The following is a 13467-nucleotide window of genomic DNA, read 5'->3' on the forward strand; positions in this document are numbered from 1 at the left end:
AAAGACTTTCAAGTATAAATTTCCTTGAAGTTCGGTATTATTGTTTTTCTAATTTTGCCTAACAAGAATCTTGACAAGAATTATATTACTGTGACATAGATTTCATGCTTCACTGAGTTTACTTCAGGTTAAATTACGAGTTCATGTTCAAAGTTTGGGTAATTAAGAACAAAATAGACAAAACTATGTTTATTATTAACTAAAAAGAGGACGGAATGAGTACAGTTGTTGACTAACAAATTGTATCCTTCTTTCAACTGTTTCAATAAGGAACATATATTACATTACATTCCTAAAGGGAACATATATTACATAAAGTTCAAAAAGGGAAAATATATTACAATAATGTTAAAAATTGTTAATACATAAATATAATAAAAAATTAAAAATATTTAAATTCTTTACTTTTACTTTTCAAAAACAGTCTCATTTGTGTCCAGTAACAAGTGGTTATACCATTAATGCTCCTTAAATTCTGCAAAGTTAACATGTTACTGTGGAATAATTCTAATTATCTTGTATTTTATGCAAAACAAAACAATGGGATAGTTAGCTAAAGACATATCTGAATTTTGTGGAATTTACCTGGGACATGGGACATTAGAGCGCACTGCATAAAGAAAATATAGTCATTGCAGACCGAGACTTTGAGTAGCACATTTCTATCCGGAAATCGTTAACAGTTTCATTTGAAAGTATCAGTCGATCTACTTATTCATTTTTCTCCACAAATATGTATGTGTTATTTACAATTAAACATGTCCACGTAACGAAATAACATAATCATTCGAAAAGTTTCAAAGTGAAATTGAGTGTCGTAAAATCGAGCTTTGTTTGAGATTTTAAAGATTAGAACATGAACAGAATTATATATTCGGGGGATGAATAAGGAATCTAATGGTACAAGATTTGTTCACTTTTGAATTCTCTTTTAACAATTTCCGCCCAAAGTCTACATCACCAAATTAAATATTTTTTTAATATATTGCGCAATGACATTTCTCGGACCAAGCAAGTCCCTAAAATGGCTGCCAGACCATCCTGAGATTGTTGGGAAGTAATCTATTAAACAGGACAGAATTTCTTTTAATCTGTAAGCATATTATTTGGAGGAATAAATTAACATAAACAGATTTAAAAAATAAACATGTAATCTCTTTTTAAAGAGAGTTAATTATCAAAATAAAAACAAGACACTTTTACAATAACATTATAAGACAAATGATCATAAAATGAATATATCATAATACATAGTTCAACCATGTTATAAAAAATATAGAAAAAGTGCGCAATGAATCCAATTTCAAAAAGGTAACAACTAATAACAATATTAATGAAGCACACAGTAATGTTGATTTGACTGAAATGTGTATTTTGATACAATATACCTGCTGCTATTTGTATTAATAAAATAACCATAATTAATATGAAAATAGATTGAAAACAATGCATTTTAGAATGTTTCAACTAGAACAAACTGATATTATTTTTTTTTTAAATTTTCTGTACTTTCGTATACTCATATATTTGCAAGTAATTTTGTATCCAAGAATCAAAAGTGGTAATTTATAACTGTTTTGCAATGAAACCAACATTTCATCACAAAAATCTACAGAAACAGTCTTAAATGACAGAATATTTTCAAATAAAAATGTTTGTATGTATTCACAAAGGCTAGCTGCAGAGGCTGTTGTTTCAATAAAAGAATGATAATTGCACTAAACATCATTTTTTGTAGGTTTTACAACAACACAAAATTAACAAAACAGAACATTAGCAACAAAACAGATGTTTTACTGGAGTAAAAGAGAGGCAAAAGGTACCAGAGGGACAGTCAAAATCATAGATCGAAAATAAACTGACAACGCAATGGCTAAAGATGAAAAAGAAAAGCAGACAAATAATTATAGCAACCGAACAGCTGTTTCACTGGAGTAACAATAGCATTAAAAACAAACAACATTGCAATTGAGATAAAACAAAATACTATTGATGGAATTTTACAATATTTCAGATGAAGTTTTCTTATATTTAGGAAGCATTTGATAAAAAGTTACAAGTTGTAAACTACATATTCTTCACAATGAGTATTATAACTATCATTTTTCACTACAGACTACACTTTTTATTCTTATGAGGCAAATTATTATAAAACCTCAAAAAATAGAACTGAAAAGCAATTATTTTTTTCATTACGCAATTGATGTTCAGTGATAAGTTCAAAATACACCACAAGCCATTTTTTTTAAATACCATACCCATAAATTAAAAATATTTATTATTTAAACATATTGTTTTAAATTTTTTATCTCTTACAAGTCTTTTTATTAATTGTATCATTATTGATTATGACAAGGAATTACCATATCAGCCCTTGATATTAGCCAGAGACCCCATATAAAAACAGAGGCTTTAGCCGAACGTCGAGGGAAGATACCAATATGGACGTAAGCTTTTATCTGTCATATATTTACACACATTTTATAACAAGAAATAGAATACAAAATTTGATACAGACATTTTATTTATTTAATGTGTTTGCTTTTTTTTCTTGATTATCTATTTCAGAATTTTTAAATGTTCAAATGATCCCTTAGTAATATTGATAACAACATCTTGTCTTCACCTATAATCGACAAACACGTTTTTTATACATTTGAAGTTGGTTGACGCTGTGGTGTCTTTGGCCATGTAATCGTTCCAATCAATTATATCAAAAACAAGAGCGTCAATTAAAAGCAAAAACAAAACGACAGGGTTTATTTACTCTTTTATAATTAAGTCTTGCAGATTGTACATTGCCGATGTGGATTTTGCAGGCAATGGCTTTTCCCCGCTTATGGCAAATTATCTCCATCCGTATGAAATATTACTAAACAACATGCGTTTATTACATATGCAAACACCTTTTTGTAACACATAAGTTAGAAAAAAGTGAAAATATGGGTTATTGTTATTACTAGTATGCATTTTCAATCTAAACAAAATACAAAATATTAAAAATTTAAATATGTTAGCTTTCACTTATACATCACTCACTATCGCACAGTATTTATATGTCATTGATGGACAAATGTTTGAATAAACAGTGAAAAAAAATTAAGAACATTTCCATTTTCAATCTACATTTTCTTTCTCAATATCTGAATGAGGGAATTTTGAAGGATCGATGTCGTCAATAATTTTAACTGCTAAAGAAAACGTTTAAAAGCTTATGCTGAGTCAAAGGTTTAATTAAAAAATTCTTTCCGATTGATTCTGCAACTTTTAAAAATTTCAGATTTCTGTTGGTTTTTGGGGTTGTTTTTTTTTTTTTTTTTTTTTCTATAATAATACTGAATGAATTAAGTTATTTTACTTCTATGTCAATCTTTAAAATGTGACGTTCTCGTTTTCCTGTAATGAGTGAACTACAATGTAGTCAATCATTTTCTTTGTGTACTACTGAGGTCACTGTTATCTTGGCTATTTTTCTTCAATTTTAAGGTTGGTATCTGTTTAGAGTCATTCACTGGAATTAGAAAAAAAGAATACATATCATTATTCTTTGCACAGACATCATATAGATATAGGAAGATGTGGTGTGAGTGCCAATGAGACAACTCTCCATACAAATAACAATTTAAAAAGTAAACCATTATAGGTTAAAGTACGGCCTTCAACACGGAGCCTTAGCTCACACCGAACAACAAGCTATAAAGGGCCCCAAAATTACTATATAAATGTTATGAAGCTTTATACATCCAACCATTGTGATCATACAAGCTAGCTATAAAACCAGGTTGAACTAACTTTTTATGATTTAAAAATAGGTGTATCGGTTATTTTTCGACATTTTATTAAATGACTGCTTTCATTTGAGTTAATTGGATTTGTTACAGTAAATAGTGAAAAGGTTTGTAAATCCACTTAGATTTTGTCTTGCATAAACGTGCTTACAATGTATTTCAGAATATATATTCAAACTAATAACTCCACCAAAGGACAAAAACCTTAATCAGTTATGTTTCGTATATTTCTGTCGAATTTACCATCTTTTATAATCGTTAAGATGAAAAATATTTCAAACGTAAGAATAGGCTAATCAAACCTTTCATACCTAATGTTCATTGATAACAATAACAGTCAAGTGTTAAGTTTGCAGCTCTTTATCTTTTATATAAGATTTGGATTTCGAATATTTTGGCCACGAGCATCAGTGAAGAGCAAGTATTGTCGAAATGCGCATCTGGTGCAGGAAAATTTGTACCGTTAATGTTATTGCAATAACTTTATGTGTAATGATTTTATTGTGTAAGTTGTTTAACTATTGTTGTGTATAGCTGTTTACTAGTCAATGTATACGCTTATTATAATTGCACAGGTTTGAAGTTAACAAGGAACATGTAATGACCACACAACGTCCGGTTTATAGTAAGAAGTTAAATTTCATATAGTTTACAAAAATATTAGTTTTGAATTGCTATCAATTAATTATGCTGCCTTACATTTGTCTTAAATCGTCTTCATTCATTACGTTCTTGTATTTAACGAATTCACATAAGTATAAAGCCAACGAAAAAACAAATTTATTATAGATTTTCGGCACTTTTAGTTAGTTCTAGATCTAACCATGGTATAGGAAACTTAATATTCCATCACAAAATCTTATCACAACTATAGTATAATTTATATCTTATCAAGTTTATTGCTGAATTTTTGATTTATTTTTAGCAAAATTGCCATGTTAATTTGTTGACGAGCATCGACGATTAAGGCGGACGGATGGCATGATAATAGTAGCGCAATTTCATAAGGATTATTCAACATACGGATACATAAAGGCAACAGTAGTATACCGCTATTTGAAAGTCATAAATCGATTGAGAGAAAACAAATTCAGGTAACAAACTAACACTGAGGGTAACACATCATTTCTCCCAAAATATCTTAATTTAATTTCAAAATCAACACAACCAGTGAGTTATTACCAATGTCATTTTAACTGATCGGGCGGAGCTTATGTTTTAATTAGCATATGAACAGTCTATTTCATGATGTGTGCGATAAGGTTTATTGCCGTTATAATTATTGTTGATTTCTAATTACTCATCAGTCACGGCTGGTAATCTACACACGCAGAACATTTGGTTCTGCAATGAAAACCGTGAGAGGATTTTCCGGTTGTGCTTGAGTGGAGTAATTGTCACCGCTTCAAAAGGTATGTACATTTCTAAATCTCAATTTTCTTATTCAACTGATCAAAATATTGAAAATCAGAGAATGCTATGCTGTGGTGAATACTTTAACGAAGAAATACATGTATCATTTACTGTTGTACGTAGAGTTGAACTCTTACATAATCAGTTGCCCCACGAGAAATCGCATAAAAAAGTGACATTTTAATTTTAAAATGGTTCTATTTACAGACCTACAAGTTCAAATTTAGTTTTTTTTAGGGCAATGGGTATGAATGTTGTTTTTGGCGGCGTGTACGCTGTCCGGTGTTGATAGACGTCTTAATAATTCAAAAAACTACATTTTTTCATTAAGTCATGCGTGAGGGGATCGGTTCTGATTGAGTACATCGTGAATGCGTGAGGGGAAGTACAAATCATATCTTTATATTCAAGCTATGAGTCGTTGAAACTTACCTAGATAAGGCTACATTGTTCATGAAAAAACACATAATGTGTGCTAAAAAAATCACAGATTGATATTGAAATAAATTGTTGGAACCTAGGGTTTAATAATATGTTTCACGAAGAATAAAAACAAAAAATGTTGTCAACGATAACCAAAAATACTGCAGAAATGTTGGGGAGTATCTCATTCGTCTTGATTCGTCCTTTTCAAACCACTCAACAATGTCCAAAAACAGGTCGAATGCAATGTTGTTTTAAAGGAAAACGTCCACTAATGAAAAAAAAAAAATCTTTCCCTTTTCCCTTCGTCTGAGAGTTTATCTAAAGCACTTTGAAAAACATTATGTTCTTCCTCAATGTCTTCCATGTGGTCTTTCTCGTGGTCTTCTTCTGTGACTTCTTCTATGTCTTCTTCGTTGTCTAATACATGCTCTTCCTTATGGTCTTCCTCGAGATTATCTTGGCTTACATCGATGTTCGTGAATAATAAATTCTGTATATCTGCCCTTTTTGTTTCGGAAATTTCGTGATTTTGGGTGAACAGATTACGTCTAATATATATAAGTGTTGAAGTTTTGATCGGCGATATACTTTTCTTTAATATATGTGGTGATCTCTGTGACGTATATTTGACGACAGGACTACTCCCACAGGGTTTAGTTCGCTTCGAGGGCTGGGATAACTTTTATCTCCATGGCTTTTTGTAGAGAGTCAATTTTAGTCCTCTTTTCCTTTTACCTTTGAATAATGGCATTTTCTGAATTTGAGCAAACAATTTTAAATAGTTTGATTTCATTGAATCAGTGATCAGTTTACATCTGTTAAAGTATAAGGACAAATCTGTGATGATTTTTAATCAGCATTGATCACATTTATTGAGTCAACAAAAGTCACAAAGCCAAAGATTAAAAAAAATTTCTGTACTTCCCCTCACGCATTCACGATGTACTCAATAAGAACCGATGACTTAATGAAAAAATGTAATTTTTGGAATTATTAAGACGTCTATCAACACCGGACAGCGTACACGCCGCCAAAAACAACATTCATACCCATTGCCCTAAAAAAAACTAAATTTGAACTTGTAGGTCTGTAAATAGAACCATTTTAAAATTAAAATGTCACTTTTTTAGGCGATTTCTCGTGGGTCAACTGATTTTGTAAGAGTTCAACTCTACGTACAACAGTAAATGATACATGTATTTCTTCGTTAAAGTATTTACCACAGCATAGCATTCTCTGATTTTCAATATTTTGATCAGTTGAATAAGAAAATTGAGATTTAGAAATGTACATACCTTTTGAAGCGGTGACAATTACTCCACTCAAGCACAACCGGAAAATCCTCTCACGGTTTTCATTGCAGAACCAAATGTTCTGCGTGTGTAGATTACCAGCCGTGTCAGTGTCACCGAACGGATATACAAAAGAACTGAGTGTATAATATGGGACAAATAACTGAACGCTTCATTGATGAGTTCATCCCAAAACTCCTGTATATAGATGACTGGTCTTTAATAAGCGAACCGGTTAAACCCCGCCCAGTCAAGTGAAATAAATCAAGTAATACCTGTGTTTAAATTGGAAGTGTGCATATCTATTCATTTCGCGTATGCACAGTAAAAATGTATGGAAAACCAATCTACATACTTTTACGAAAAGAAAATGGTAGAATGAAAATAAAAGAAAATCAGACAATCTAAAAAACAAAATTTGTTAATCAGAAATCTGTTTTATAAGTATTAATTTCATAGTTTGTAGCTTTAAGCATTGCATTTTAAAACTTATCAGATATTTTGAGATCAATGATTCCTCTTTTAAAAACAGAAGATTAGTACAGTTATAATAAATAAAAATATGGGGGATAAAATATTCATATTATTGGAGGAAAAACTAAGTTTTTAACAGATCAAAAATATAAAGTTTAGTTTCATTTATATCACTAATCCAATTTTGGTGTGTATTTTAATGCCAAGTTTTAAAACTATACTGTACTGAGTTTGTAAGTTAGATAATATAATAGCCATAATTGACTAAGATGAACATCATTTTGTTTTATAATAGCCTCCACGTTTTTCTTCATTGTACCGCTGAAATGAATCATCAAACAATGTTATTACCCCACTGAAAGTGGTTTTATCATGTACATGGTAAGAGCTAATATTGTTCTTATTCATAGCCCAATGATTGATTAAGCTGAACTAAAGTAGTCAACTTGTTTTTCCCTTTACAGTTTTCAGATTAAAGAATAACAAACTAACTATTACCTTTAAATATCGCAGGATACCTCGATAAAGTACTTTTCCCCACATTGGCTCCTTCTATTGTCCACCGTACAATAACAACGGGATCATCACTATAGCTCACAAATGATAGACCATCACTATTCCATTTGATATCAACAACCTACAAAACACCAAATTACAAATTTATTATCAGTTGACATGAAATGAATTCACTTTAGCAGTGGTTTCATTTTATAATGTGTCAAACAAATTTATTTGATACTTGAGATAACTGTCAAATTAAATAAGTTTTCCCCCTATACATCATACTTGTTTTATCAAAATTGAAGTGTGGCATACATTGTCTGCTTATTTAGCAAGACAAAATATGTAAATTGGTTAATATCAATTGTCTTCCAGGTAGATAACATGATTATAAACACACATTGTAATTTTGCATCCATTGTTCATATTTAAACCAAAAACAAATAATATAAATAATTTCAAATATTTGTAATTTTTTGTTGTAAACTTTAGAATTAGAAAATTATGGCATAATACTTCAAATGCTTTTAATATTGTGTTCCAGTTTTATAGTTTATATATTAATTCTAAACTAAAATACTTAATGAACAACTATATATATTTACTACTTATCTAAAATCAATACTATATGATTTGTCTTTTTGTTTGTTGAGATTTTGTTCTTGGTTTCGATTTGTTGAGTCATAGTTCTTTTTAGGCAATTTTCACAATTTGTTTTACACTAATTGCCCAGTGGCCTGTATTAATTGTTGTCCAAATTATTTGGATTTTTATTTATATTGTTTTACTTAAATCAGCTTTTGGTTTTTAATAGTTAAATTGGTTTATATTCTGTGATTTTGTTTGGTTTTTTATTTCCATCGTAGAGAGCTCTTATTCCTTGTATGGATTTGGTTATTTGTCTTTTACTGTACAACTGCTTATTGTTTGTATTCGTTTTTATATTTTGAATATTTTGGCCTTAAGTATCACCAACGAAGCAATAACTGTCGAGATGCAAACTTGTGAAGTACAATTGGCTAAGATTATGTGTTAATAAATCTGTCAATCTAAAAACGAACCAATAATTTACTTGTGTGTGTATGTGTGTGTTAAGACGGCTTATATAACGGAGGTTGATAATTATTGTTTAAAAAAAGATAATCTGTTCTCAAATCCACCAAAAACCATTTGTTAAACAACCATTTATTTATTTATTTATTTTTTTTAATTTTCTATATATTACCAGAATCACAATTTTCTATATATTGTTATTTGTCAGTTCTATCAAATTCTGTAAATCTTAACCAGTACGTCAGTGTCGGATTTTAAAATTTACCAGATTCTTGGACTTTCTGTCAACCCTTTCCAAGATTTATGTTGGTTTCAAGGACTTTAAAATAGAATAAAAAATGGAAACGGGGAAATTGTCAAAGAAGCAAGAACTCGACCAAAATGTACAAGACAGCGCAATGCTTCTAATAGGTCTTCAACGCAGCGAGGAATTCCACATCTAGTTCAAGAGAAATCCGAGTCAAATTCAATTATTCGATAAGGCAATTAACGTTAGAAACAAACAGAAAACAATGATCGACCTAAGTAACAAAACTACAAGCAGCTAATGATATGCCAGCTCCAGTGAACCGACAGAAAAAAATCCTGTCTTAACCGATAGGTGTGCATGCAATACGGTTAAACAATCTAGTTTATATATTTATTCATATTGTTTAATGTAAGTATCAAGTTGTGATGCAAGAAAGAACGCAATACAATGACTGGTAAATAATTTTTTCGTTTAGTATGTATCGCTTCATAATACGATATTTCTAAAATTTAGAAATACAGATATTTCTTTTGTTAAAAATTATGTTAATTTTTGCTGCAGAGAAAGAGTAGATCAATAATTATTCAAAAAAAATCACATTTTCAATAACTTTACAATGATTTCGTAGCTGTATCCCTAGTGAATAAGTCTATCTTAATGTTTGGTAAGTAATCAGGTGAAAGGCGAAGGTTCTGAGATTTCTATAGAATATAACAATAAAACATGTGATCAGAAAACCTGAACATATAAAATGGCTGTATTTTTTTAATTTTATTTACGGCTGATGTCCTTGTACCGATGATAAAATTTGATAAAAGTTTTGACAAGTTTGTGATTTCGAAAACCATGGTGTAGTGCAGAAATTCTTTCGTTAAAATACGTTGTTATATACACGAGAAAATCAAATAACTGGGATGTTTAACACCATACGATGGTGCCAAATGAACATCGCCGTCTGAAAACGGATAGTTAACAATGGGAATTGAGACATTATCTCTTTTTATAAATCATTTAGTATTAAATTTCCCATTAGAGATCAATAAATTGATATCCAGGAAAGCGCAGAGTTCGTTGTTAGTATCAGTTTTATTTAAAGTAAAATTTATCGGATAAATCTCTTTGGTGTAAAACTGAAGTCGTCATTATTGAGAGCCAAAATGTCATCTAAAAAGCTCAATAAATCAACAGTATTATACCGCTGTTCAATGTCATAATTAAATTAGACGAAAATAAATCCTGGCAACAAAACAAAACAGGGAGAAACATATCTATTACAAAAGGGAAAACAACGGAACAACAGAAACAGTAAACTACAACACAATCAAACTCAAATACATAAGAAAACGGATTGTCTGATAACAACCATTGCCATATCCCTGACTTGGTAAAGGACATTATAAACGTGTTAATAAATCGTTATTTCAGATGTTGTTTCGATGGGTCTTTACTTATTTTAGACATAAATTATTGTGATTCGTAACAATACGGAAAGAGATATGCAATAAGTGGTGCAAAGTAAGTCTCCATTGCAATTCCTATAACTTGATGATATGCGAATTTTCCTTAGTGAACAAAAATGTTGTCCGGTATAAATTCAAGTTCAGTAAACATGTTGAAGCAGGTCTAATTGACATAATTTTTTTGTTTGTTGTTATTAAAAAAAACGAAAAGGTTTGAACATATTTTCTAAACATTCGAACTTTTTAGATACCCATCTAATTACGTATGACAATTTATTAATGAGGCTTATCAGCCGGGACAATAAACGAATTGCTTGATACGAGAATTAAGCTATTATGGTGGTTATAATGTGTTAAATTTGCCTTAAAATATTTCATACGATTATCTTCTATTTTCATTATTGAATGGGAAAAAAATTAAAGGATTTCTGGTCTGCTGATTTCTTGTTTTGTCCATTTTTTACATTATGATTGATGTTAGTCGTGGATGATGTTACGACACTCATTCAATTGTATAGTTGGCGAAGGGGAGAGGGTATTTAGGTCTCTCTCTGAGATATTTTTTCTAAAAATTATTCATCGGATTCCATGAAGTTCTTGGTAGTCATGGTAGTTTCAGTTTGAAACGTTTAGCACGTGCAGGTAAGACTTTGTAATAATACCACTCCAAGCAAACTATAAAAACGTCGCTGTTTACGCATTAAAATGGAAATAACGGCATATTTTGTGATGATACCTAGATCAAATGTAGATATATTTATTATTTTTCTAAAATGTGATCATTATTGTCATTTACAATCTTATAAACATAACTTAAATTAAAAACCAATTGTTTAGAGAACAATTGAAGGTCTTTCCATCAAAACAATGTATTTTGATATGAAAAGTTGTGAAACTAAGTTTAAAATTTCATTTCAATCGTCAAATGATAGCTCCTAGTAAGCTGATTCCAAAAATATATTGTTTTCATACATTTTTTTTTAAATAAGGGAGATAATTTGTTACTTCCGGTTTGAAAAATGTTACTTCCGATTATATTTGAATATTTAATTGACACTAATTCCAAAAATATCTGGTTCTATATACTTTTATATTAATAAAGTACAAAAAAATAGCTACTTCCGGTTTACAAAAGGTCACTTCCGGGTTTTTTTTCAAGGTTAAATGGTTTGATACCTTTTTCTAAAAGTTGTATATCTTTATCATGTATACATATAGAATAAAAGCAAAGGTCAAAATCTAGAACGTCAAATTAAGCTATGACCTTGAGATCAATTTCAAGTTCATAAACCAAGGACCTCAAATCAAAAGACCATAGGTCTTTATTATATTTAGTTAATGAGTGATATCACCAAACGCGTATTTTTAAATACAACAGGGGAGAAAACTCCCTTTTACATTCAACGTACGCTTGCAATCAAAATTTACATCTTACGACATGTCGCAACTAACAATTTAGTAAAAATAATTTGGATATAAGAGAAAATAAGCCAAATTCAAATATTAGAATATGACCTTGACCTTTGACCTTGACCTAATTTTCATTTTTTGGGACCAAGGACCTCAAATCAAAAGATCCTAGGTCTCTATTACTTATGATTTATAAGATAGAAATTCATATCACTTATATCAGATGCATACGGGGAAATAACTCTCATATGGAGCGGTCATATCGCTTCGGTCAAAATAGGACAAATCATGCCAAGGATATAACGAGCAATTTTGTAAAATAAATTTGTCATAATCTTTTACAGTTGCGAAGGAGATGCGCTAACAAGGAAAACAGTGTTTGGGGAGATAACTCCTACAAAGAAAAGTATTCGTTTACGCAGGGTAAATTTCAAAAGCGCATCAACTGTTCGATATCATATACAAAATATCTAAGCGACGTATTGCGAAACAAATGTTTATCGCAAGAACAAAATTAGGCGGAAGAAAAAAACATAATCAGAAGAAAAACAATAGGTCTTTCCACAGAAAAGTGGAAAGACCTAATAAAAAGTCTATTTAATTCGTGAGCTTATATACATGTATATTCTTTTTAAATCGTATGTCCAGGACATTTGAAACGTCGAAACGTATTATTCCATAACGGTAGAAGATAGTTCTACATACTTAGCTCCTACCATCTTACCAATTTTGTACATATCATAGAAGCCCATATAGACATAGAACAATAAAAACTTTGAACTTAGTGTGTTAATCGGATTTAGCAAATGATCTGGACATATCCAAGTTTTAAGGGGAATGCCTTAGGACAATACTGAAAACAATAATTTCAAACTCACCTCCCCCCTAAAAAAACAGACCTGGGAAATTATCTCATTTATATCGTCAATCAATACTGTTTTCTATTTATATTAATAATGATTATATCACCTAGTGTACTTTCTGGTGGAAGGTGGTTTCGTTGGACATCATGCAGCACACCTTCTTATGTTTATATGAAACTTTACCTTTTTTTCAAGGGTAAGAGAAGATAACTGCAGGAATGACTTCTTCTCCCAGAGACGTATGGTTGATGTCATATCACTTTCGCAAGTCAATATAAATTGTGACCGAGGACTGTAATACATAGAAATATAGTTTGATCTATGTCCATAAACTCTTGGTCTATGTCCAGCGACTCTTTTCAGTATAGAACCTGAAATGAAAAGAAAAATTTTGTGTGTTGTTCTAGCTGCATCAAATCAATGGTTAATCACAACTGCTTCAAAAAATCCACTTCAGCAATCATTGTGTAAGGTATGTAGGAAAAACACAAAACGGTCAATTAGTAAATTTACCAAGATATATGCAAACAAAAGTTT

At 30.4% G+C, this 13467-nt stretch overlaps 1 protein-coding gene across 1 annotated transcript in view; it reads right to left on the bottom strand.

Annotated features, from left to right (window-relative positions):
- Window positions 1-212: 212 nt before the first annotated feature.
- LOC139500014 (NACHT and WD repeat domain-containing protein 2-like) overlaps window positions 213-13467 on the bottom strand; it is an 87144-nt gene continuing 73889 nt past the window's right edge. The window contains exons 26-28 of the mRNA XM_071288709.1: window positions 13114-13301; window positions 7892-8030; window positions 213-3511 (exon numbers count right to left, since the gene is read on the bottom strand). Of these exons, the coding sequence (XP_071144810.1) occupies window positions 3426-3511; window positions 7892-8030; window positions 13114-13301 (413 nt within the window). The 3' untranslated portion in view covers window positions 213-3425. The remainder of the gene's footprint in view (window positions 3512-7891; window positions 8031-13113; window positions 13302-13467) is intronic.

Source organism: Mytilus edulis, chromosome 13 (assembly GCF_963676685.1).
Source record: "Mytilus edulis chromosome 13, xbMytEdul2.2, whole genome shotgun sequence".
NCBI classification, from domain to species: Eukaryota; Metazoa; Mollusca; class Bivalvia; order Mytilida; family Mytilidae; genus Mytilus; species Mytilus edulis.